Below are 27,728 nucleotides of genomic sequence, written 5' to 3'. Positions count from 1 at the left end.
GTGCTGGAGTGGATTGCCATTTCCTTCTCCAGGGGATCTTCCCGACCCAGGAATTGAACTCGGGTCTCCCGCATTGCAGGCAGACGCTTTACTGTCTGCGCCGTGAGGGAAGCCCAGTAGATTACAGTAGTTCCTTAAGTTTAACTTTTCTGGCAAGACACAAATTCTGAAAACGTGGGCCTCTGTGTATCACCATTTTATCACCCTCCACTCCTAGTTCTTTCCTGGTTCTATCACTCACTTAAATTCTGCATGGCATCCCTATGGGCTCCTGGAAGACCCGAGAACCAAGCATCCCTAGCCTCACCCGTCTGTCAGGTTCTGTCAAGCAGCCAGGGTAACGCAAAGGGTTAACGAGTGGTGAGCTGCAGAGCGGCAGGGAGCAAAGCCAATCATGTGTTTAAGCGGGCCCTTACGTCTGGTGTGGGCGGGGCCTTGACGTAGCGTAAAAGGGAAGCGGCGGAAGCCAGGGGGTGAGAGGGCAGAGGGGGGTTAGAGGTTGCTAGGAGGCGGGACGTCTGGGAGAGCACAGGAGCTTTGTCCGTTTCTCCCTGCTCTTCTTTATCCGTAGGGATCGGTAGCTGCGGGGGCAGCCCGGGGCCTGGTGTATGGCCACGGAGTTACGGTGTCCGGACTCCATGCCCTGTCACAATCAGCAAGTAAACTCTGCCTCGACCCAAAACCCTGAGCCGCAGCAAGCTGGAGACCTGATCCTGGCCCACCCTGGGGGAAACAGCGATTCCGCGGCCACGCTGACTCTCCTCAGCGGGCACGCCCATTCTAGCGTACCGGCTGAGCTGGACCCTCAGGCCTCCGGCGGCGCCACCTTCAACTCAGAAAACAACGGTGGCACTGGCAACTATGACGCTCCAGCCAGCGATTCCCTCCTAGGGGACTGCGAAATCTCCCGGCAGATCGGGGCCCAGCTTAAGCTTCTGCCGATGAATGATCAGATCCGGGAGCTGCAGACTATCATCAGGGACAAGTAAGCCAGAGCGGAAGGGGTAGGGGAGGTGGAGGGTCTCGCGGGGGTGGGCAGGGATTGGAAGTGAAATTGGCTAAGGTTCTTGGCGTTGGGAAGCTGGTCTGTTGGGATCTGGGCAGGGCCTTTTCTTTGAGGGGCGGTGTCACGTGACACAGGCCTTCTACTCTCTTTCCCAGTACTGGTGCTTAACGTCGCTTTGTGTAGGGAGGAAGCATTTTAGGTAACCTTCGGTTTCCTCTTTATCTCGAGTCATTCCTCAGTCATTCGAATGACTGATTCCTCATTCATTCGTTCGAATGACTGAATGACTGATTCCTCAGTCATTCGAATCAGGTGAACGTGCTATCTGCTCTGTGCCTCTTCACGTGGGCAGCAACAATTTCTGGGTTATGGGTTTACTACGTTGAACAGATACAGGGCAGATAGCGTAGCTCTTTCACTTCATAACGTTTAACAGATTCCCAAATTGTTTCCTTGTCTCCAGTTTTTCTTTCTTCTACATGTTCCCCCGAATTACTGAACAATTAATCTTCTTAATATACTGCTTTGATTAACTAACTGCCCTACTCAGCAGCCTTCTTTGATTTCTCTGAGCCTACCAAATAAAGTCAGGATACTTAGATGGACATTAAGGCCCTTCTTCATGGTTCCTAGGAACAGTTCTGAAACAACATCCCAACTTCTGCTCGCACCTGGAATTCTCTTTACTTTTCCTCTGTGTGTTCAAATCCTACCTATTCTTCAACATTAAATGTCTACCTCTGCCAAGAAGCTTTCCTTCAATCATTCTTCCTTGCTAATCTTTCCTTTTTAATGCAAGATTCACCATCTGTTTTGTATGCTGTTGTTTTACTTTTATCTCACTTATTCAATTTTAAGCTACTTGAGGGCAGAAATTTTATCTTTTATATGTTTGAATTCCAGCTATGTCTTTCAAGCAATTGTCACTCAATTACTAAAAGTTCTTTGTAGCTCTTAAAGTTATATTTGTGAAAGTACTATTTAAGGGTTTTTAATTAATCAGTGTTGAAAATTGTGGTCTTGTGAACTAATAAAGTAGTGATCTTAAAAAGTAGGAGGCATAGATTTGGCAGTTGTGGTAGTGGGAACTGAAATAAAACTTATCTGTAAAAAAGAAAATAGGATGATTCTTGTTTCTGTAGAGCAAGAGTTACTGACCTTGTGTCTTGGACCTTGTGTTGCACCTGTAGATGGGCTTCAGGGCTTTAGCAAACCTTCAGAAATTATCTGGCAAATGTTATTTGTATGTCTGTTTGTAATTTTTTAAAAATAACATCTTTATTGAGCTATATTTATGTACACACAGTACACCTTTTAAAGTGTACAATCCAATGGATTTAAAGTGTGTTCATTGCTTTGTAACCATCACCACATTAAATTTTAGAACGTTTTTATCACCTCAGTAAGAAAGCCCATACCCATGAGCAGTCACTCCCCATTTCCCTCCAACCTACCAAGAGCCCTAGACAATCGCTAAACTACTTTGTCTCTACTGGTGTGCCTATTCTGGACATTATTCATATTAGCCAAAAAATGGAAACCAAACCACCCAAATGTCCATCACCTGATGAATGGATACATAAAATGTGGTATATCCATAATAGTGAAATATTACTTAGTCAAAAGAAACTAGTCACAAAAGGCCACATGTTGTATGATTCCATTTACATGAAATGTACACTATTTCTTTTTTGACTAAGTAATATTTCACTATTATGGATATACCACATTTTGTGTATCCATTCATCAGGTGATGGACATTTGGGTGGTTTGGTTTCCATTTTCTGGCTAATATGAATAATGCTACTATGAACATTTGCACATGTCTTTTTATGGGATGAGGATTCCTTTGCTTTCATCAGATTTCACAATTTTTATAAAACTTGGAGAGGTCATGGCATTCAGTATTCATATATGACTATATGACAGTATCAATACCTGATTTTATTTCGTTACTCAGAAAAGCCTGGGTGGTATAGTAAACCTGGGCATAAGCAAAATCTTTTTTTTTTTTTTCTTCTGAAATTTGGAGGGAGACAGCAGGATCCAGAGTAATCTTAGGGAAAGATGCTTAGCATCTCTGTGCTTCAGCTTTATTATTTGTAAAATGAGTAAGTTCATAATATCTCATGAAACTCCAAGGAGGCTAAAGCAAGATACTGTCTATGAACATTTATTATAAATTCTGAAGAGCTATGTGCATTTGAGGCATTTTAAGCCTTGATGTTTAGATTTGTGCATGGTTCAGATTGCATAAGTGCTGGTTTTTTTAGCTATTAGGAAACAGTAAAAGGAATTTAACTGTGTGTAGAATTCACATTCTTTTTAAAAACTTTTTGTTGGAGTGTAATTGCTTTACAATGTTGTGCTAGTTTCTACTGTACCACAAAATGAGTCAGTTATACATATACTTATATCCCCTTTTTTTTTTAGTTTTTCTTCCTATTTAGGTCACCACAGAGCATTGAGTAGAGTTGCCTGTGCTACATAGTAGGTTCTCATTAATTATCTATTTTGTACATCAGTTCAGTTCAGTCGCTCAGTCGTGTCCAACTCTTTGGGACCCCATGAATCGCAGCACGCCAGGCCTCCCTGTCCATCACCATCTCCCGGAGTTCACTCAAACTCACGTCCATCAAGTCGGTGATGCCATCCAGCCATATCATCCTCTGTCGTCCCCTTCTCCTCCTGCCCCCAATCCCTCCCAGCATCAGAGTCTTTTCCAATGAGTCAACACTTCGCATGAGGTGGCCAAAGTACTGGAGTTTCAGCTTTAGCATCGTTCCTTCCAAAGAAATCCCAGGGCTGATCTCCTTCAGAATGGACTGGTTGGATCTCCTTGCAGTCCAAGGGACTCTCAAGAGTCTTCTCCAACACCACAGTTCAAAGGCATCAATTCTTTGGTGCTCAGCCTTCTTCACAGTCCAACTCTCACATCCATACATGACCACAGGAAAAACCATAGCCTTGACTAGACGAACCTTTTTTGGCAAAGTAATGCCTCTGCTTTTGAATATGCTATCTAGGTTGGTCATAACTTTCCTCCCAAGGAGTAAGCGTCTTTTAATTTCATGGCTGCAGTCACCATCTGCAGTGATTTTGGAGCCCCAAAAAATAAAGTCTGACACTGTTTCCACTGTTTCCCCATCTATTTCCCATGAAGTGATGGGACCAGATGCCATGATCTTCGTTTTCTGAATGTTGAGCTTTAAGCCAACTTTTTCACTTTCTACTTTCACTTTCATCAAGAGGCTTTTTGAGTTCCTCTTCACTTTCTGCCATAAGGGTGGTGTCATCTGCATATCTGAGGTGATTGATATTTCTCCCGGCAATCTTGATTCCAGCTTGTGTTTCTTCCAGCCCAGCATTTCTCATGATGTACTCTGCATATAAGTTAAATAAGCAGGGTGACAATATATAGCCTTGACGTACTTCTTTTCCTATTTGGAACCAGTCTGTTGTTCCGTGTCCAGTTGTGATTGTTACTTCCTGACCTGCATACAGGTTTCTCAAGAGGCAGATCAGGTGGTCTGGTATTCCCATCTCTTTCAGAATTTTCCACAATTTCTTGTGATCCACACAGTCAAAGGCTTTGGCATAGTCAATAAAGCAGAAAGAAATGTTTTCCTGGAACTCTCTTGCTTTTTCCATGATCCAGCAGATGTTGGCAATTTGATCTCTGGTTCCTCTGCCTGTTCTAAAACCAGCTTGAACATCTGGAAGTTCACGGTTCACGTATTGCTGAAGCCTGGCTTGGAGAATTTTGAGCATTACTTTACTAGCGTGTGAGATGAGTGCAATCGTGCGGTAGTTTGAGCATTCTTTACCATTGCCTTTCTTTGGGATTGGAATGAAAATGTACCTTTTCCAGTCCTGTGGCCACTGCTGAGTTTTCCAAATTTGCTGGCATATTGAGTGCAGCACTTTCACAGCATCATCTTCCAGGATTTGAAATAGCTCAACTGGAATTCCATCACCTCCACTAGCTTTGTTCGTAGTGATGCTTTCTAAGGCCCACTTGACTTCACATTCCAGGATGTCTGGCTCTAGGTCAGTGATCACACCATCGTGATTATCTGGGTCGTGAAGATCTTTTTTGTACAGTTCTTCTGTGTATTCTTGCCACCTCTTCTTAATATCTTCTGCTTCTGTTAGGTCCATACCATTTCTGTCCTTTATTGTGCCCATCTTTGCATGAAATGTTCCTTTGGTATCTCTGATTTTCTTGAAGAGATCTGTAGTCTTTCCCATTCTGTTGTTTACCTCTATTTCTTTGCATTGATTGCTGAAGAAGGCATTCTTGTCTCTTGCTATTCTTTGGAACTCTGCATTCAGATGCTTATATCTTTCCTTTGCTCCTTTGCTTTTTGCTTATCTTCTTTTCACAGCTATTTGTAAGGCCTCCCCAGACAGCCATTTTGCTTTTTTGCATTTCTTTTCCACGGGGATGGTCTTGATCCCTGTGTCCTGTACAGTGTCACGAACCTCATTCCATAGTTCATCGGGCACTCTATCAGATCTAGGGCCTTAAATCTATTTCTCACTTCCACTGTATGATCATAAGGGATTTGATTTAGGTCATACCTGAATGGTCTAGTGGTTTTCTCTACTTTCTTCAATTTAAGTCTGAATTTGGCAATAAGGAGTTCATGATCTAAGCCATAGTCATCTCCTGGTCTTGTTTTTGCTGACTGTATAGAGCTTCTCCATCTTTGGCTGCAAAGAATATAATCAGTGTGATTTTGGTGTTGGCCATCTGGTGATGTCCATGTGTGGAGTCTTCTCTTGTATTGTTGGAAGAGGGTGTTTGTTATGATCATTGCATTTTCTGGGCAAAACTCTATTAGTCTTTGCCCTGCTTCATTCCATATTCCAAGGCCAAATTTACCTGTTACTCCAGGTGTTTCTTGACTTCCTACTTTTGTACACAGTAGTGTATAAATGTCAATCCCAGTCTCCCACTTTCTCCCACCCTCCCTTCCCCAGTTGGTATTGATAAGTTTGTTCTCTACATCTGTGTCTCTATTTCTGCTTTGCAAATAATCAAAGCTACAGTAATCAAGGCAGTATGGTTCTGGTACAAAAACAGAAATATAGATCAATGGAACAGAATAGAAAGTGCAGAGAAAAACTCATGCACCAATGGTCAAGTAACCTGTGACAAAGGAGGCAAGATTATGCAGTGGAGAAAAGACAGTTTTTTCAGTAAGTGGTGCTAGCAAAACTCTACTGCTCCATGTAAAAGAATGAAATTAGAATACTCCATAACACCATGCACAAAAATAAACTCAAAATAGCTTAAAGACCTAAATGTAAGGCTGGACACTGTGAAACTCTTATAGGAAAATATAGGCAGAACACTCTAAGTTACGCAGCAAGATCTTTTTTGACCCATCTCTTTAAGTAATGAAAATAAAAACAAAAATAAACAAATGACACTTAATTGAATTTGAAAGCTTTGCATATCTGTAAAGCAATTTTCCTTCAGTTAAAAGAATTAAAAAAAAAAAGCACTATGTCTGTGTTTCCATTGCTTCCCTGCAAATACTTTCATCAGTATCATCTCTCTACATTCCATGTACATTAATATACAATATTTATCTTTCTCTTTCCAACTTACTTCACTCTGTATAATAGGCTCTAGGTACATCTACCTCATTAGAACTGACTCAAATGCATACCTTTTTATGGCTGAGTAATATTCCATTGTATATATGTACCACAGCTTCTTTATCCATTCATCTGTCGATGGACATCTAGGTTGCTTCCATGTTCTAGCTATTGTAAATAGCGCTGCAGTGAACATTGGGGTACATGTGTTTTTTTCAATTTTGGTTTCCTTAGAGTATATGCCTAGGAGTTGGTTGATGGGTTATATGGGCTCAGTAAAGGACAGAAATGGTATGGACCTAACAGAAGCAGAAGATATTAAGAAGAGGTGGCAAGAATACACAGAAGAACTGTACAAAAAAGGTCTTCACGACCCAGATAATCATGATGGTGTGATCACTGACCTAGAGCCAGACATCCTGGGATGCAAAGTCAAGTGGGCCTTAGGAAGCATCACTACAAACAAAGCTAGTGGAGGTGATGGAATTCCAGTTGAGCTATTTCAAATCCTAAAGATGATGCTGTGAAAGTGCTGCACTCAATATGCCAGCAAATTTGGAAAACTCAGCAGTGGCCACAGGACTGGAAAAGGTCAGTTTTCATTCCAATCCCAAAGAAAGGCAATGCCAAAGAATGCTCACACTACTGCACAATTGCACTCATCTCACATGCTAGTAAAGTAATGCTCAAAATTCTCCAAGCCAGGCTTCAACAATACATGAACTGTGAACTTCCAGATGTTCAAACTAGTTTTAGAAAAGGCAGAGGAACCAGAGATCAAATTGCCAAGATCTGCTGGATCATCGAAAAAGCAAGAGAGTTCCAGAAAATCATCTATTTCTGCTTTATTGACTATGCCAAAGCCTTTGACTGTGTGAATCACAATAAACTGTGGAAAATTCTGAAAGAGATGGGAATACTAGACCACCTGATCTGCCTCTTGAGGAACCTGTATGCAGGTCAGGAAGCAACAGTTAGAACTGGACATGGAACAACAGACTGGTTCCAAATAGGAAAAAGAGTACGTCGAGGCTGTATATTGTCACTGTGCTTATTTAACTTATATACAGAGTACATCACACGAAATACTGGGCTGGATGAAGCACAAGCTGAAATCAAGATTGCCGGGAGAAATATCAATAACCTCAGATATGCAGATGACACCACCCTTATGGCAGAAAGTGAAGAGGAACTAAAAAGCCTCTTGATGGAAGTGAAAGTGGAGAGTGAAAAAGTTGGCTTAAAGCTCAACTTTCTGAAAACAAAGACCATGGCATCTGGTCCCATCACTTCATGGCAAATAGATGGAGAATCAGTGGAAACTGTGGCAGACTTTATTTTTTTGAGCTCCAGTATTACTGCAGATGGTGACTGCAGCCTTGAAATTAAAAGACGCTTACTCCTTGGAAGAAAAGTTATGATCAACCTAGACAGCATATTCAAAAGCAGAGACATTACTTTGCCAACAAAGGTCCATCTAGTTAAGGCTATGGTTTTCCCATTAGTCATGTAGGGATGTGAGAGTTGGACTATAAAGAAAGTTGAGTACGGAAGAATTGATGCTTTTGAACTGTGATGTTGAAAAGACTCTTGAGAGTCCCTTGCACTACAAGGAGATCCAACCAGTCCATCCTAAAGGAAATCAGTCCTGAATATTCACTGGAAGGACTGAAACTGAAACTCCAGTACTTTGGCCACCTGATGAGAAGAGCTGAATCATTTGAAAAGACCCTGATTCTGGGAAAGATTGAAGGCGGGAGGAGAAGGGGACGACAGAGGATGAGATCATTGGATGGCATCACCGACTCAATGGATGTGAGTTGGAGTAAACTCTGGGAGTTGGTGGTGAACAGGGAGGCCTGGCATGCTGCAGTCCATGGGGTCACAAAGAGTCGGACACGACTGAGTGACTGAACTAACTAATGATGGGTTTTTTTCCTAGTGTTTTTTTTTTTTTTTTTTTTTAGGAATCTCCATACCTTCTTCCATGGTGGCTATATCAATTTACATTCCCACCAACAGTGCGAGAGAGTTCGGTTTTCTCCACACCCTCTCCAGGATATACTGTTTGTAGACTTTTTAATAATGGCCATTCTGACCTGTATGAGGTGATATCTCATTGTAGTTTTGATTAGCATTTCTCTAATAATGAGTGATGTTGAGCATCTTTTCATGTGTTTGTTAGCCATCTGTGTGTCTTTGGAGAAATGTCTGTTAAGGTTCTTTTCCCACTTTTTGATTGGGTTGTTTGTTTTTCTGTTATTGGCTTGTATGAACTGCTTATATATTTTGGAAATTAATCTTTTGTCAGTTGTTTCATTTGCTATTATTTTCTCCCATTCTGTGGGTTGTCTTTTCATCTTGTTTACAGTTTCCTTTGTTGTGCAAAAGCTTTTAAGTTTAATTAGGTCCCACTTATTTATTTTTGTTTTCATTTCCATTACTCTAGGTGGTGGGTCCTAGAGGATCTTGCTTTGATTTATGTCATTGAGTGTTCTGCCAATGTTTTCCTCTAAGAGTTTCATAGTTTCTGGTCTTATATTTAGGTCTTGGTACTGATGAAATTATTTGCAGGGCAGTGATGGAGACACAGACATAGAGAACAGACTTATGAACATGGAGGCAGGGGAGGAAGAAGAGGGTGGGATGTATAGAGACAATAACATGGAAACTTACATTACCATATGTAAAATATATAGCCAATGGGAATTTGCTGTATGACTCAGGAAACTGGAACAGGGGGTCTGTAACAACCTAGAAGGGTGGGATGAGGGGGGAGATGGGAGGGAGGTTCAAGAGGGGGGGAACATATGGCTGATTCATGTTGATGTTTGGTGGAAACCAACAAAATTCTGTAAAGCAATTATCCTTCAATTAAAAAATAAATTACAAGAAAAAACTTTCGTACAGCAAAGGTAACCATAAACAAAATGAAAGACAACCAGAATGGGAGAAAATATTTTCAACAAAGCAATCAACAAGGGATTAATCTCCAAAATATAGAACTCACATTCTTATTAAAAAAAAAAAAAAACACGGAGAGAGCCTAGATAATTTTTATCCTGCTATGATACAGAATAGAAAAACTCACTACAATTTTTGATAACCAATTGATGCTAATTTTGATAACTAATTGACATGGAAGCCTGTCATGCTGCAGTCTGTGGGATCATAAAGAGTTGGACACGACTGAGCGTCTGAACTGAACTGGATCAATGTTTAGTTATTTAGAATGGAGACACTTAGTTTTGTTTTTGTTACTCAAATCTGTTTGTTAATAGAGGCCTCTGTTCCTTTATCTTCAAAAATTGGTATCCTCTCACACAAAGAGGATCTGTTGTTTCATCCCCTTTGGGGGACTGGTGTAGAGTGCTGGTGGTTAAAGCAGCTATATTTACATGGCTATAGTTATCGTACCTATCACAGTCTGTCTTCCTTGGACCCTTATGCTCTTCTCTATTTTGATGTGACATTATGTATATGCACTATGGAACTGTCTCATGATGGAAGCCGTTGGAGTACTTGTTATTCCTTTTATTGTTCCTGGTCCTTAGTATCTATTTACTGAAGGAATTGCTTTCTAAATTGACTTTGGCATGAAGAAATGGAGTTGAATAAGAGGACTGCATGTTGTAAATACATAAAGCAGGTAATGTTGAGAACATTGCACTGATTTTAAATGTGTTTATTTTTTTGAACTGCACAATATTTGCAACATAATATGTTGGTTGTATTATTGAATTTCAAAGAAATGGTTTTCTGAGTATCCAGTAATCTAAATATCAAATGATCAGATAATTTACTCAGTCACACAGGTGTCACTGGTGAACTCAGAAAGAAACAACTGCTTCATTTACAGTTTTTGTTGCTGCAATGGATTTAAACCACACATCCTTCCCTTTCTGCCTCCTTTATATATTAAACGCAGCAAAATCTGAGTGTAATGCACAGTTCGCTTGAACATAGTTGATGACTTCATATATAAGGCAGTGCAGTGTATTGAAAAGATCACCCCCTGCACTGCCGTTGTTGTTGTTGTTGGTTTTCGTCTCCTGAAACATTAAAGTAAAGCTGTTTCATGAACTATTGCATGTTTCCTGTATATTTGCCCTCAAAGGGATTTTGCCATGGCAGCAGGCAGCTTGGGTGAAAGTTGAACAATCTTATTTTAGTCCATGAAATAGCATTAAAGAAGGAGCGCATTCAGCCTTGTGGACTTTTTTAGTCACCTGATGGGAAGACCGTTAACCTCAGGATGGATGAACATCCTGTGCAGCCATAATATGAAGGCAGCTTGATGTGATTTGAGTCATTTGTCTTGGTAATGTTCTTAACCAATGCTGTTCATTTGAATTGCTTGGGGAGTCTTTTTTTTTTTTGGAACCCATCCTTAGAGTTGAATAGTAGTTGGGTGGAATCTGAGTGCTTGTAGCTTTTAAGATACCACATGTGTTTGTGCTGTACTCAGTCTGGGCCACTGACCATGGGAGAATGGCTATTCTCCCTCGTATTGTGATTTCGCTGGTTTTGGTTGTGGGGTATAGGCTGAACCAGGGATTCTAAATTGCACAGAGCCAGCCTAGAGAGCCTGGCCTGCCATCACCCTGAGACTGGAGAAATCTCAGAACCCCTTCAACTTGTACAAAACCAAAAAGTCAATCACAGAAAACACTGTGACCTACAAGTTATTTAAATCATGGACATGATTTTGGTTTTCTGTGTGAATTTTCTAACTGGCTTAAGGCCAGGAGTGAGGATGTTGCTTCTTTATACATGTCTCTGTTGTATTTTCCAATGCTGGAAAAGACTGATGCTGGGAAAGATAGAAGGCAGGAGGAGAAGGGGATGACAGAGGATGAGATGGTTGGATGGCATCACCAGCTCAATGGACATGAGTTTGAACGAACTCCGGGAAATAGTGAAGGACAGGGAAGCCTAGTGTGCTGCAGTTCATGGCGTCACAAAGAGTCGGACACAACTGAGCTACTGAACAACTTATTTTTCTACCTGATCTCAAATGTTTGCATTGAACTCTGCCTTGAGGTGTGAATAAATAATGCCACTGTTTTATGAGATTCTTAAGGCTCTAAAGAGCTGTGGTCCTGATGACTTGTATTTGGCAGGTAGCACTCTAAAAACTATTTTTTGTTTTTGTTTTTCACATCAGATTAGGTTTGCTCCAAGACTGGGTTTTTTTGTTGTTGTTGTTGTTTTGTTTTGTTTTTGAGGGGGAAGGGAGGAGGAGGAAAATAATTTCTAAATCATCTGCATACCATGACAAACATTGGAGCTATTCTTTTTGAATGATAACATAAAAAAGTAGCTATGGTAGTAGAGCTTGCTCTTCCTGATGGCTCAGTGGTAAAGAATCTACCTGCAGTGTAGGAGCGAAGATTTGATCCCTGGGTTGGGAAGATCCCCTGGAAGAGGGCATGGCAACCCACTCCAGTATTCTTGCCTGGAGAATCCCCATGGACAGAGGAGCCTACCAGGTTATAGTCCATGGGGTTGCAAGAGTGGGACATGATTTGGTGACTAAACTACCACAACCACCATGGAAGTAGAGCTTATGTTTTTTGGATCTTCCACTAAACATTAACTCTTAGTGAAACAGTTTTTTGGTTTAAACTTGCCAGAAAAGCTTCTATTTTTACTTCCCTTTAACCTGTTGCTTAAACAAAAACAAACAAGATCATATTGGGCTAAAACTGAGTCCGAATTTGTTCTTCCTCCTTAGCTTAGGTTGCTCGGTAAATACAGGACTCCCAGTTAAATTTGAGTTCAGATAAACAGTGAATACTTTTTCTTAGTATAAATATATCCTAAACACTGTATGTGACACACTTCTGAAATACAAATTTAGCTGGGTGTCCTGTATTTTTATTTGCTAAATGTGGCAACTTTATGCCCAGACTTAACTTCTCCCACAGCAAATGCTAAAGGCAATCCTTGTGTATAATCCTCATTTTCAAAAATAGTACCTAATTCAATACTTCTAGGGTTTGATTTATTTTTTTTACTTATTTTGAATCTTTTTTTGTATTTACGGGGTTTGATTTAAATTAAATTGTCTTTTAAGTTATGAGTCACAGGTTTTAATTTAATCATTTGAATAAGGTGTATTCTTGTATTAACCTTAATTGTATATCCTTTATATTCACAAAGAAGGGCAATGCCAAAGAGTGTTCAAACTACCACAAAATTGCACTCACTTCACATGCTAACATAGCAATGCTCAAAATTCTCCAAGCCAGGCTTCAATAGTACATGAATCGAGAACTTCCAGATGTTCAAGCTGCAGTTAGAAAAGGCAGAGGAACTAGAGGTCGAACTGCCAACATCTGTTGGATCATAGAAAAAGCAAGAGAATTCCAGAAAAACATCTACTTCTGCCTCATTGACTGTGCTAAAGCCTTTGACTGTGTGGATCACAACAAATTGGAAAATTCTTAAAGAGATGGGACCTTACCTGCCTCCTGCAAAACCTGTATGCAGGTCAAGAAGCAACTATTAGAACCGGACATGGAACAATGGACTGATTCCAAATTGGGAAAGGAGTATGTCAAGGCTGTATAATGTCACCCTGCTTATTTAACTTATATGCAGAGTACATCATGTGAAATGCCAGGCTGGATGAAGCACAAGCTGAAATCAGGATTGCCAGGAGAAGTATCAATAACCTCATATGCAGATGACACCACACTTATGGCATAAATCTAAGAACTAAAGAGCCTCTTGAGGAGAGTGAAAAAGCTGGCTGGCTTAAAACTCAGCATTCAGAAAACAAAGATCATGGCATCCGGTCCCATCACTTCATGGAAAGGAGATGGGGAAACAATGGAAACAGTGACAAATGTTATTTTTTGGGGGGCTCCAAAATCACTGCAGATGGTGACTGCAGCCATGACATTAAAGGACTCATACTCCTTGGAAGGAAAGCTATGACTAAGCTGGACAGCATATTAAAATGCAGACATTACTTTGCTGACAAAGGTCTGTCTGGTTAAAGCTATGGTTTTCCAGTAGTCATGTATGAATGTGAGAGTTGGACTATAAAGAAGGCTGAGTGCTGAAAAATTGATGCTTTTGAACTGTGATGTTGGAGAATACTCTTGTGAGTCCCTTGGACTGTAAGGAGATCAAACCAGTCAATCCTAAAGGAAATCAATCCTGAATATTCATTAGAAGGACTGATGCTGAAACTGAAACCAATACTTTGGCCACCTGATGCAAAGAACCAGCTAGAAAAGACCCTGATGCTGGGAAAGATTGAAGGCAGTAGAAGGGGATGACAGAGGATGAGATGGTTGGATAGCATCTCTGATTCAATGGATATGAGTTTGAGCAAGCTCCGGGAGATGGTGAAGGGCAGGGAAGCCTGGTGTGCTGCAGTCCATGGGGTTGTGAAGAGTTGGACATGACTGAGCGACTGAACAACAACAACAATAAACTCTTTACAAGCCGCATTATAATAGTAGCTTCTCCATCTTAAAAAGGAACATTTTAATGATTTGCCTGCCAGAATCTTTATTTCATTATTTGCATTGTATGTAAATGCCCATCTGATTCACAGGGAGATAAATATCATTAAAATACACCTAAAAACTGGTTACTTTTTAGTAAACATTCCCTTATTATAGCAAAATATAGATAATAGCTTTATTCAGGGACTTAGCTTCAGGCTGGGGAGAACCTTGGAATTCTTCATCTCTGTAAGCCTCTCTACTTTCATTACTAAAAAAGTGGTATTGATAATAGCAGACTCTACTTGTTAAGATTATATGAGGATTAGATCAGATAATGTATCAAAAGTGCTTAATACTTAGCACCAAGGAAGCTTTTAACAAATGATGATCTGTGGGAAAGGGAATAATATATGTATATTACTGTTACCTGTTGTTACTTTTGGACCATTTAAGTAAATGCTTGTAAATAAATCTGTATGCTTGTGCGTGTGTGTACAGTTATTAAAATTATTTTTCTTATCAAGAGGTGAGGTTTTCAAGTTTATTTTGAATAGATAAGTAGCATGTAGTGATCAAATGGCAGTTTCTGCTCTAGAAATTGAAGTTGTAATTGCCCCAGGAAAGGATGTCTTCCAAAATACTAGAGAATTCCTCTAGTGGTGGTGGTAGTGGTAGTAGTAGTAGTAGCAGCAAGAGCAAAGTAGTTAGTAGTAGTAGTGAGGTCTAGTAAGAAGAGAGGAGAAGATCTCTACTTGAAGTCTTAATTTTTTCATATTATAAAACATTCCTCTCATAATTCCATATATTGTGGATGATAAGTAAATACCTATTGGCCCATTTTGAAAGAAAGGTCAGAGATTTCTCCTGATTTCATCTTGGTTTGGGTCTGCTTTGAGATGTCCATGTTTTAAACTATATTCAATTACTGTAGCTTCCCTGGAAACTTTAAAGTGCTTTATACACTGTCTTAAGTAGGGAAGAGTCCGATTTGCCAAATCCACATTGAAGTGAGGATATGGTTTCTGGCGTGATTCTCATTCTTTTGTTGTTTCACTGTGAAATATATATATTTTAATGGTATCTTTGGCTTTCATTTTGTTACTACAGATGTGTGGCACTTTTGTTGGGCAAAGTGTCAGGATAAGTTGGCACTTTTCTCAGATATGGTTGTTGCTGCTAAGTCTTTTCAGTTGTGTCCAACTCTGTGCGACCCCGTAGCCGGCAGCCCACCAGGCTCCCCCGTCCCTGGGATTCTCCAGGCAAGAACACCGGAGTGGGTTGCCATTTCCTTCTCCAATGCATGAAAGTGAAAAGTGAAAGGGAAGTCGCTCAGTCGTGTCCGACTCTTAGCGACCCCATGGACTGCAGCCTACCAGGCTCCTCCGTCCATGGGATTTTCCAGGCAAGAGTACTGGAGTGCATTGCCATTGCCTTCTCCGGTCAGATATGGTTAGGTCTGCATTATTAATCCTATTTGGAGTTCACACAACTTAAAAGGTACTCAACATTAATTAGATTTCTGTGCTTTGAATTATGAGCGCCTGGATATCACTGTTTAAATATTTGAATATATTATACAATAATCCAGGGGTGTGTGTCAGTGTGTTTGTTGTTTTGTGATGATCTTGTATTAGATTTTATTTGGGAAAGTTATCAGATACAAAATGATTAAAATGTCTCTCAAAACTTTGTTTACAGTATCACAGATTTTTTTAAAGAATGGTTTTGAGACAGAGGTGAATAGAGTTATGATTTGAAACCAAGTATATGGAGTGAATAAGACCTGGGATCTGGTTTACATTAAAACATCTTTATTAACACATACTTTAGTCCGGTGTTGGGTCTAAAGTAGAGGCCTAGAGATTATATGCAACTTGATTTATCTAACAGGAAATATCTGCTTAATGAAACTCTGGTGTTAACAATGTAAAGGATTTAGATGTGGATATTGAAGAACACTGTGGGTTTTGTTCAAAATGCAACCAATTTACTGTATTCTAGCTTTACTTTAATTTCTAAATTGATTCAAAGTGAATGGAATGAGTCTGAAGTCTGTCAAAAACAGCAGTGTATAGGTTAGTAATTACTGTTTATAGTGGGATGACTGAGTTTTACTGGAAGTTAAATAACTATCAAGAGATGATAGTTCTTATTAGGTTCTCACATCGTGTACTTTTTTTGGAATGTAGCGAAATGTTTATCATGCAAAAGTTGTCAACTGAAGCTGATATTTTTAAGGAGAATGTGAAGATGTTAAAATGTTTCATTCTAAAGTAAAATAATGAATTTGAACAACTCCAATCTCTTAACCTAATATAACTTTTCTTTGTAATATATTTATGTGTAACTGATCAGAAATTAAAGACAAGTATTTCAGGTGTGTTCTCAAAATATATTACTGGATATTTTTTTAAGACTTTTCTTAAAGAATCCAGACTTTCCTACCTTATTGAAAAACTGTGTTCTGGCTGTTTAGACAAGTTTATGTAGGTCTACCAAACAGGGTAGTAGTCTTCAGTATTTTCTTTTGTGTGTGTGTGTGGTTCACTGACTTTTACTTCTTTGACAAGCATGTTGTGAAGACTTATTATAGAAATGAAAGGTGCTGATGTAATAGTATATTTTCATTTGAAAACTGCAATACATAAAATAAAGCCTGTTTTATTTATTTATTTATTTTGGTTGTGCTGGGTCTTCGTTGCTATGTAGGCTTTTTTCTAGTTGCAGTGAGTGGAGGCTACTCTGTAGCTGCCATGTGGGGGTTTCTCATTACAGTGGCTTCTCTTGTTGTGGAGCATGCGCTCTAGGGTGTGTGGGCTTCAGTAGTTGTGGCACATTGGCTTAGTAGTTGTGGCTGCTGGGCTCTGGAGCACAGGCTCAATAGTTGTGGCACATGGGCTTAGTTACTCCACTACATGTGGGATCTTCCTGGATCAGGGACTGAACTGGTGTTTCCTGCACTGGCAGGCAGTTCTTTACCACTGGGCCACCAGGGGAGCCCCTAAAGCCTGTTTTAAATGAGCTCTCTGTGTATAGTCATGTGGATAGAGTTTTCTGAGTTTAGGGAGTATTTATATATAAAGAATACAGACCTAGATGTATATTCTTGCTATATTTTAGAGAGTTAGTATCTGTAATAATGAAAGAACTGTGGTTACTCTAAGAAACCTAACTCCATTTGTGTAAGGGATATTTCATTGCTTTTTCCTGTCAGAGAAATAAATGCAGCTTGAAAAAGAGTTGTGATTAATGGTATACTGAGATGATATATGCTCGCATATGCCATTTTGATGCTATGTTGGGGAATATTTTAGGTATGCAATGGGCAGGCAGATGGGGATTATTACGTATATAAACTGTAAATCAGTCAGATCATTTAAGTTACATGAGAGAAGGCGAAGGAACAATAATACATTTTTACAAAAGAAAAAAATGTCAGCCTTATAACATTTCCCTTTTGGCTGTTTTAACAGTTTGTGGGTGGGTGCAACCTTGGGTTATTGTTACTTGGGTACCTCAGGATTTGAAAATACTGACCAGAAGGAATTGTACAGGAAATTGGTAGAAAGATCTATGGAATAAGCTATTTGATTGAAAAATGGAACAATTTATCAATAGTTTGCAAAAGAGGTCTTGTTAATTAGGTTATGTGTTCTTGGAAGCAATAACAAAAATAGAGGATTAACTTGTTTGTACAGTTCTCATTCCAGAAAGAATTAGAGGCAAAGTAGATGGTTACTTATGTTGGTAATAAGCATTTTAAATTGGGATGAATGGTGCGTGAGAATGGGGAGAACCTGGTTTTCTTACTGCAATTTTTTTTTCTTAACTTAAGCTCTGGATATGCTGCCATTTTCCAGGAGGAACTTGTTCATCTCCTGGTTGAAGAGTATATACTTGAGCAGTTCAGTGGGAGACTACATGATCTTTTCAATTTCTGTCTCTAATGATATCAGATGAGCATTTTCAATAATATCAAGTCATTCCATTTAGGTTCCTGTATCCTAGTGAAAAATATCATGTCTCAATAATAGTCTATTACAGGTAAGCTTTTATCATGTAATAGGTTTTAATATCTGTGTTACTGTATATATGTTAAGTAATATTTCACTTTAAAGCTCTAATCTAGACTAAAACTTGTACTTTTTTTTTTAGGACAGCCAGTAGAGGGGACTTCATGTTTTCTGCGGATCGTTTGGTAGGTGGATGGAGGTTTTCAATCTTCATTTCATTGTTGTTCCTAGTGTTACAATCATAGTAGCCCAAGGGGCTTTTTGTTTGAGAACATTCTGAGGTTGAGAGAGATGGTACCAAGTAACATCTTGCTAGACTTTGCAAGTGTTGTTTCTACTCTTTCATTAAAACTCTGCCTCAATTCCATTCACCTCAAATCATTGTCTACGAACTCACTGTCTATAGTTCTGATGTACCACTACTTTTCAAGTGGATCTTGGTAACTTGATCCTCAGTCTTAAGTACCTCTTCTTAGGTCAGTGAAGTGAAGTAAATTAAAAGGAAACCAAAGATGTAAAGAGACCTAGTAGTTACCCTTGTGGTGTCCATAGAATGCACAAAAGCTAATAGCTATCTTATAGTTTACATGGGGATGGATATCTATCTTGCCTCTTATTTTCTGTAGTATCTTCACATGTGGATACTGTCTACACGTAGGGAATTCCTGTTAAGAATTGACCAAGCCCAATTCTGTTTATCTAGTGTCATCTGAGAGGATCTCAGGCCAAACTGGGCTGTCTTAGGTAAGCCCTGTTTACTTCTTGTGTGTATATCTAAGTTTGTTTCGTGCTTGGAATGAGGTTGACAGATGTTCTACTGTGGTTCCTAGTATTCATCACTTCGTGAAATATACATTGAACTCATGTGAGTCAGACACTGTGCCAGACTGTGTTGTAGGTGGGAGGAGATTCAGTGGTAAAGCATAAAGACATGGTCCCTGATCTTGTGTGGTTTACAGTATAAATACTATTCTCATTGTTTAGTCTGGGAAAGAAAGAAAAGTGACTTATTAAGCTTATAGTTATAACCAGATACTAGATAGTAGAAGATAGATTATTAAAGGGAATGTGATGATGTTGTATAGGGGGAGGTATGAAACTCTTCATTTGCATTTTTCCTAGGGAAGTCTTTATTCAAAAAGAGTATAGACAGCACATATTCTACTTTTGACTTTTATGTATTCTTGGTTCAAAGGCCACTTCTGTTTGAGCTTCCAGGGGCAGTAAAAATCCTTGGATTGCATCAAGATAAATGTAGTTGACATTCTTGGAGTGATAGGTTATTCTTTTTGCTTTTATCAAACCAAAGGGTTCAAGACAGTTGTGTCAGTGGCTGCTGTGGGGGGAAACAGAGATCTTGGTGTTCACTGATAGAAAATGATTTCTCTCTCTTTCTTCCTTTTGCTCTCCTTGTGCCATTTTCCTATAGAACATAGGAATTAAGATCATGGTTATTATCAAATGCTTGCTTGAAAGGGCAGGCATTATATCTTAGTCAAATGAGATAATAAGGACCCGGGGCAAAATTCACCTGAGTGGATGGTAATTTTGGACCTCTCTGTTCTCTGAAGTTAGATTTGAAGGTCCTGATATTGGGGGTGCGGGGTGTGGAAGGTCAGTTGTGGTTGTGGTAGGGACTGGAGCTGTTGAGGTTTCTGATGATGGGGATTTCTAGTATACTGTCTCTTCTAGCACAAGGGTCCTGTTATAGTTGACATTAATTCTGTCCTGACTTTGTCAGGATTGGCTTTCCTGGCACTCAGATTTTGAATTTTAACTCTTGAGAAGAGGTTAAACCCTTCTTCTGGTTTATGCTCTCCTGTAAATCTTGGACACACTAATTCTTGTCCCAAAGTTGGAGGAGATGGGCAGGTGGTAAGACTCTTTGGAGGAGTATTACTAGAAGGAAAATAAGGCTCTTCAAAGAAAATGATCCTCATCTTTCTTTGTACTTTGCTCATAAGAAACATTAATCTCTACAGATGGTGGTGGCTAGAGGTGAGTATGCACACACACACACACACAGTATTCATGAGGTTCCTGGACCCTCTGGTACTCCAGGTTGACACAGTGCAGCCCATTTAACATTTATCATTTTAACAGCAGCAGGGTGTTTTGTTGTGATAACAGAGCATAGGGCTTGACATTTCTCCTTGCTGTTCTTAATCAGTAATGTAATACTGATTGGAGAAAATGTGCTCTACAGACTCAGCACTGCCTTTTTTTGTAGTGGCCTCTGGATGTTCATAGGAATATCTGATGGGTTTTGGAGGATATTCCTTGTAGTTCTGATGGATTCTTTGCTCTGTACACATTAAGATCATTAGGAGCCTTTTTTCTTTAAGCTGGGAAGTCCTAATACATTCAACTGTATCCTACTTCAAGCTCAGTAAATTGGTTCAGTTCCATCCACTCATTTATTTCCTCCTACGAAATTCAGGATTTATTTCGCATCATGGTGGGCCTTTGTTAAAAAGCATCCAACTTAACAATTTCAAAGACTAAATAAGGCAAAGCAGTTCCCAGTGGGCACTATTTCCAGTTACCAGAAGTATATTATGTCCAAGTGTTCCAGCCATGACTCTTGCACTTGCTGTGGTTTTGCATTTCTCATAATATAGCCTGGACTAACTGAATGATAATCAGAAGGCATACTTGAGACTTTTAGTGACAATCACGTGCCTCACCAAGGTTGGATACCTAGCAGCAAGCAGCCTGACATTTGGTTCTATCTCTGAATCTAACAGAAAATCTAACAGGTCCAGAAAAACATCTACTTCTGCTTTATTGACTATGCCAAAGCCTTTGACTGTGTGGATCACAAAAAAATGTGGAAAATTCTTCAAGGGATGGGAATACCAGACCACTTGACCTACCTCCTGAGAAATCTGTATGCAAGTCAAGAAACAACAGTTAGAACTGGACATGGAACAACAGACTGGTTCCAAATCAGGAAAGGAATATGTCAGGGCTGTATATTGTCACCCTGCTTATTTAATTTATATGCGGAGTATATCATGCAAAATTCTGGGCTGGATGAAGCATAAGCTGGAATCAAGATTGCTGGGAGAAATATCAATAACCTCAGATATGCAGATGACACCACCCTTATGGTAGAAAGCAAAGAGGAACTAAAGAGCCTCTTGATGAAAGTGAAAGAGGAGAGTGAAAAAGTTGGCTTAAAACTCAACATTCAGAAGGCTCAGATCATGGCATCTGGTCCCATCACTTCATGGCAAATAGATAGGGAAACTGGAAACAGTGAGAGACTATTTTTTTGGGCTCCAAAATCACTGCAGATGGCGACTGCAGCCATGAAATTAAGAGACGCTTGCTCCTTGGAAGGAAAGTTATGACCAACCTAGACAGCATATTAGAAAGCAGAGACGTTACTTTGCCAACAAAGGTCCATCTAGTCAAAGCTATGGTTTTTCTAGTAGTCATGTGTGGATGTAAGAGTTGGACTATAAAGAAGTCTGAGTGCCGAAGAATTGATGCTTTTGAACTGTGGTGTTGGAGAAGACTCTTGAGAGTCCCCTGGACTGCAAGGAGATCCAACCAGTCCATCCTAAAGGAAACCAGTCCTGAATATTCATTGGAAGGACTGATGCTGAAGCAGAAATTCCAATACTTTGGCCACCTGATGAGAAGAGCTGACTCATTTGAAAAGACCCTGATGCTGGGAAAGATTGAAGGTGGGAGGAGAAGGGAACAACAGAGGATGATATGGTGGATGACATCTCCGACTCAATGGACATGAGTTTGAGTAAACTCCGGGAGTTGGTGATGGACAGAGAGGCCTGGCATGCTGCAGTCCATGGGGTCACAAAGAGTAGGACACGACTGAGAGACTGAACTGAACTGAACTGAATCTAACACATGAGAGGGTCGCCCTTCCTACTGCTACTGCTAAGTCGCTTCAGTCATATCCAACTCTGTGCGACCCCATAGATGGCAGCCCACCAGGCTCCCCGGTCCCTGGGATTCTCCAGGCAAGAACACTGGAGTGGGTTGCCATTTCCTTCTCCAATGCATGAAAGTGAAAAGTGAAAGGGAAGTCTCTCAGTCATGTCCGACTCTTCGCGACCCCATGGACTGCAGTCCACCAGGCTCCTTTGTCCGTGGGATTTTCCAGGCAAGAGTACTGGAGTGGGGTGCCATTGCCTTCTCCGGCCCTTCCTACTACTGTAAGTTAAATCCTTGCCTAGTATGTTGCTGACTTTTGCCCGGTGTTAAACTCCTGAGGCTAACAGCTAACAGGAGATTCTTAGCAAATTCTCAAATTATTCTTCCTTTGACTCTCTAGATCAGACTTGTTGTGGAAGAGGGATTGAATCAGCTGCCATATGAAGAATGCATGGTGACCACTCCAACAGGTAATCAGGGCTGTTACTCTCATATTCTCATAAAAATTCTGTGGTGGAATTGGGGGAAAATGAGAAGAAAGCAGTCTGAGTAAATCAGTATGCAAAATGAGCCATCTGCATGGAGCTGTTCTTTTAAACAACTTATTAAATTTGGGGACATTTAGTAAAGAAATTTATGTGAATGACTTTTGTTCATAGCTTGTTTGTCAGTTTAAGTTAAAGGTTAATAAATATTCTTCAACATTCGGATGTTACCTTTGATGATGGCACATTGGGACCAGAGCTAAGAATTGCTGTCAGCTTACCTTCACCTTTGTGGGGAAGATGCTGGTGTTAACAAATGTGTGGGGTGGTTTAGCAATGGAAGCTCCAGGTAAAAAAGAAAAGTAAAAAAGAAAATAAAAACGATGAGGATTGGAGAAGAGTATTTAGATTTGTTCTGCTCTAACAGAGAACAGTCAAGGATCCCTATTTTAGGGATTTGAAATTCTGATATGGTTCTTTATTAAATAATGGAAACTGTTATATCCAAAGGTTGATTTTGTGAAAATTAGGGATTAACCTTGCTGCATCAAAATTGATACAAATTCAGTCTGAGATCAAGGCATGAATGTGTCTTGATAATTACTTCAGTCTTTCTCTTCTGCTTTTAAACACAGAATGCAGGTTAATAAAAGTGGACAGGAATAAGGAGGTTCTCTGCTGTGGCTCACAGCAGGCTCCTAGTTTGAATTTATGGGGTTTCTAGCATTCTTGGACAGAGAAGGCAATGGCACCCCACTCCAGTACTCTTGCCTGGAAAATCCCATGGATGGAGGAGCCTGGTAGGCTCCAGTCCATGGGGTCACTAAGAGTCAGGCACGACTGAGCGACTTCACTTTCATGCATTGGAGGAGGAAATGGCAACCCACTCCAGTATTCTTGCCTGGAGAATCCCAGGGACAGAGGACCCTGGTGGGCTGCTGTCTATGGGGTCACACAGAGTTGGACACGACTGAAGCGACATAGCAGCAGCAGCAGCAACATTCTTGGAATGCAACAATTCTCCTCTAAATTCAATTTAAGAAATGTGTATGTAATTATCATAAGGCTTATTCCTGCTCGATGAAGTCTACCTCTCCCAATTATTCCCACAGGCTTCTTATGAAGAATTAACTATGAAAAATCATGACTCTTCCTATTGGTTTCACAGGGAACCTAAGATGTTATACAGTGTGTTTGGACAAGAGTTGTTCTGTGCCCATCTACTTTAAACCATAGATACTTTGTTAAATAAATAGTTGCTCCAATGATGAAAGATAAATTATTTGGTTTTATTCCCCAACAGGGTACAAGTATGAAGGCGTGAAATTTGAAAAGGGAAATTGTGGGGTCAGCATAATGAGAAGCGGTAGGTTTGTGTATGTGTGACTTTGTCTCTCTGCATTCTTAGATACAGTTGCTGTTTTCTGAGAGGCAGGCTTGTCTCCTGAGCTTAAATCTCACCACCTGTGTTGTCTATCCTCATAGTGCCTTTGAATCATGGCCCATGTATTGCCGAGTTCGGCTAATTTTAATTGCAGAGCATCTTCCCTAGTGGTGTGTCCCCATGGGCAAGCCAGCTTCGAAAAATTCAGAGGAGAGTGGAAGAATAGGAGGATGTAATGATACTATCTTGGAGAGAATAGGGAAGCTTGAAGATTGATGGAGTATGTAATAGCACAAATTCAGACCTGTAGAACTTTGAGCACTCGACTAGAGAAAATCTTTGTTCTGGTTTTTAAATTTCTTTTGTGAGGAACAGTCCTACCCTGTCAGGAGCTGGACTGAATGGCTTGTTTAATATTTTTAGTTTTATGTTTGCTGAGTATGTGATTATGTAGGCAAAAGAACTTAACTGTGATTAACTCTAAGTATTTCCAATTGCTAGTCTATTGTGTTTGTGTTTGAGTCCAACCAATTGCCCTTGTAAATTAACCTTTGTGCAGCAAAATCACATGCCTATAACTAGGACCTATACCTGTTACATGGGGATGATTATTTCCATTCAGCAACTTAATTCATTAATTATTCTTTGTACAAGATCCAGGGTATGGTAGAATCCCCACTTGCTTGCATTGGAAACAGATGGATTTTTTTCCCTTTGGCTGAACCTTGTGCATATGGGATCTTAGTTGCCCTGCCAGGGACTGAACCCATGCCCCCTGCACTGGGAGTGTGCAGTCTTAATCTCTGGACCACCAAGAAAGTCCCCGGATTTTTCTTTTTTCACATATAAACATTCCCATTGCTTCTCTGGCTATGAAGTTCTGTTTGTGAACAACTGGATATCTCAAATAAAATAGGAGCTTTAAGCTCCTTTTTTTAAAATAGAAAGTAGCTTTTAAGTAATGATAGGATTTTCAGAACAATGCTGTTCAACCTTTTAAAACTGGTAAAGACAATGGAGATGGACATTTAAGGCACAATTTCTTCTGTTTTAGTCCAGCTTCTGCCCTAAAGGCAACAGCATGGTCCTTGCACCCCTAGTGTATACCAGACGACCTTGGGGTGATGCATAGAGAGGGTGTTTTTAACTTTAGTAGCTCTTGGTTTATTTCCATATCTATTAGAAAGAAACTTTTTATATTTTCACTAGTGATATACAGTTTCCTCTTAAATGTAAACAAAAATAATTAATTTAAAGAAAAATATTAAGTAAATAACTGTACAAGAAGAATTTTGATGTGGCCTGAAATCTTGAAGATGATGTGAGAATGATTGACTTTTAGCAAACACTTCCTTAAATGAATTCAGACTCAAAAATAGCTTTACCTTCAGAAACCAAGGGGATAGTGGTGGTTTTGGTTTGGATCCCTGGGGGAAGAAGGAACAGCATATTACTTTTTCACTGTTTACCAGCCAAGCCTCTGCCACTGAAGTCATTGCTGGGGCTACATGATATCTCTTGATGTCAGCTTGATCTAAATGGAGAGCCTTTGGTCTACAGCCCTCATTCTTCCATAATATTTTATATTTTTGTCTGATGAAAGTAATACAGTGTCCTTAAAATAGTAGAATTAAAATGTTCCTGATATAGAAAAGTTCAGAGAGCAGCTTAAACACTTTATTACCTGTAATCATGGAAGCATGACAACTCTAAAACTTGTAAGCCAGCAGTAAAGTTAGCTTATCCTAGTTTCGTTGACCAGCCCTTAACCTAGTTTCATTGACCTGAACTAAGTATAAAATCATATTTTATCAGAAGTGGAAGCTATTAGCTTAAGAAGAATTGCTCCATTTTGACAGTGTCTTTATTGTGTTAATAATAGTCACAAGCTCTTCTTTGGCTTATTCTCAGACTTTCACTCTATCTACTCTTAATCACTCTTTCTTTTTTATTTCCTACTTCAAGGTGAGGCCATGGAACAAGGTTTACGAGACTGCTGTAGATCCATACGAATTGGAAAGATCCTGATTCAGAGTGATGAGGAGACACAAAGAGCCAAAGTATATTATGCCAAGTTCCCCCCAGACATTTACAGAAGAAAAGTCCTTCTGATGTATCCAATTCTCAGTGAGTTGTTTGCATTTAATTTGTAACCTTTGATTAGGGTTAAAATTCAGCTTAGTGCCTACCTTCTAGGTACCCTTCTTTAAAAATGAAACTGTTTCTAAATGTGTTCTTTTTTTGTTTTTCTCAGTTGGATTTGAAGTTGCCCTGGGCAGTTCTCTGGGGAATTTTTATTGTGTAATAAGAAAATACACATTAGTCAAACTTTATTAGCTCCAAAAAGCTTCTATTTTAAGATTAACAGATTGAAGCAAAATATTTAATGAGGCAAAATATATAGAACACGGAATATATATTAAAATATGTCCCTTTTCTAGCTCAGAGTATAGCAATGGTTTTCTCAAGGATTTATTCTCTTTGGAGGTAATATTTTTTTCTCCTATTCTAGTCTTTTCCTATGCTTGCTCAGATCCTAGAGTTGGGGGTAGCAGGTGGGTATTACATTTGATATCTCAAATACTGAATGAATTTAGGGCTTGTGCATTTGAAAGCTGAAAAGTACATGGGTTATGTCTGTTGTTGAAAATAACATCATTTATAAAAAATGGGCATCTTCAAATGAAGCTTTATCTAGGAGTATCTTATGTTAGATTACTAAACTGCTTTTACTTTGAAGCAACTTCAAAGGTATTTTGAGATGAATGTTAAAGTTTCCAATGCATTTGATTTTCATTTGATTTCAGGTACTGGAAATACTGTAATTGAAGCTGTAAAGGTTCTCATAGAACATGGAGTTCAACCTAGTGTTATTATCCTACTCAGTCTGTTCTCCACTCCTCATGGTGAGTTCAACAAGAGGCAGCATCTGGGGCTCTGGATGGTCATGGAGTGGTTAAGTGTGCATCTGTCCAACCATTCATCCTGAAGAAAAGTTCATTTGCTTTCACATTAATTCCTAACTGAATTTTGATAATTATAACCTGTGTTTGTCATCTCTAAGCTTAGTTGTAATACTTTACACCATTCAACCACTCTAATGTTCAAATTCAAATGGAAAAGTATGAACTAACCACACTGAAGGGAATTGCAGTTGTTTTCATGGTGGCCGTGTTTGAGTAGAGCTTGCTGGTGGCTGAAAGGTCCCTATTTCTCTGGCTTCCCACCTGAGCCTGAGAAATGCTCTCAAACAGCAAGAAAATCAAGGTTCTAGCTAGCCCTGTGGTCTTTCTGAAGTAAGCTTTGTAGTATGAAGCAAAGAGCAGAAGTTTTTAAACTTAGACTTCTGCTCAAAGGGCATGATGAAAGAACTTGTGTTCTTCATTTACTGAGAGAGGTAAGCCTAATTTAAGACACTGGGTTTCTTTGCCATAAGACAATTATGAAAGTATCCTAAAAAAAAATCATAAAGGCATGTAGAAATTCAGTGTTTAGGATAGTCATTGAAGAGACTATCATTTTCATGTAAGAAAAAATTTGAAAGTATATAAGTGACTTACTTGGAAATAGTTAAATAAATATACAGTTGACCCTTGAACAATGTGGGTTTGAACTGCGTGGATCCACTTATATGTGGATATTTTTCAGTACAACACAATCCATGGTTGGTTGAATTCATGTATGTAGAGGAACTACAGATACAGAGGGCTGACTATAAGTTATATGTGGATTAGGCTCCATGTTGTTCAAGGATCAACTGTATGTAATATAAAACTGTTAAATCGTGTTTTTGAAAAAATATTTAATGATGTCAGAAAATCTAAATGTAAAAGCAGAATGAACGATAGCTTTAGTGAG

General features: G+C 39.5%; 1 protein-coding gene across 2 annotated transcripts in view; it reads left to right on the top strand.

Moving 5' to 3' along the window:
• The first annotated feature begins 481 nt into the window (after positions 1 to 481).
• UPRT (uracil phosphoribosyltransferase homolog) overlaps positions 482 to 27,728 on the top strand; it is a 30,272-nt gene continuing 3,025 nt past the window's right edge. Inside the window, exons 1-7 of one of the 2 annotated variants that reach the window (XM_070365887.1) lie at positions 482 to 985; positions 18,076 to 18,126; positions 18,238 to 18,280; positions 22,402 to 22,471; positions 23,790 to 23,852; positions 25,836 to 25,997; positions 26,678 to 26,776. In XM_070365887.1, the coding sequence (XP_070221988.1) occupies positions 609 to 985; positions 18,076 to 18,126; positions 18,238 to 18,280; positions 22,402 to 22,471; positions 23,790 to 23,852; positions 25,836 to 25,997; positions 26,678 to 26,776 (865 nt within the window). In that variant the 5' untranslated portion in view covers positions 482 to 608. The remainder of the gene's footprint in view (positions 986 to 18,075; positions 18,127 to 18,237; positions 18,281 to 22,401; positions 22,472 to 23,789; positions 23,853 to 25,835; positions 25,998 to 26,677; positions 26,777 to 27,728) is intronic. The other variant, XM_014477443.2, reaches the window with a different exon arrangement.

This window comes from Bos mutus, chromosome X (genome assembly GCF_027580195.1).
Source record: "Bos mutus isolate GX-2022 chromosome X, NWIPB_WYAK_1.1, whole genome shotgun sequence".
Lineage (NCBI taxonomy): Eukaryota > Metazoa > Chordata > Mammalia > Artiodactyla > Bovidae > Bos > Bos mutus.
Note: the sequence above shows the minus strand (reverse complement) of the source record. Positions and strands in the feature narration are given on the sequence as shown.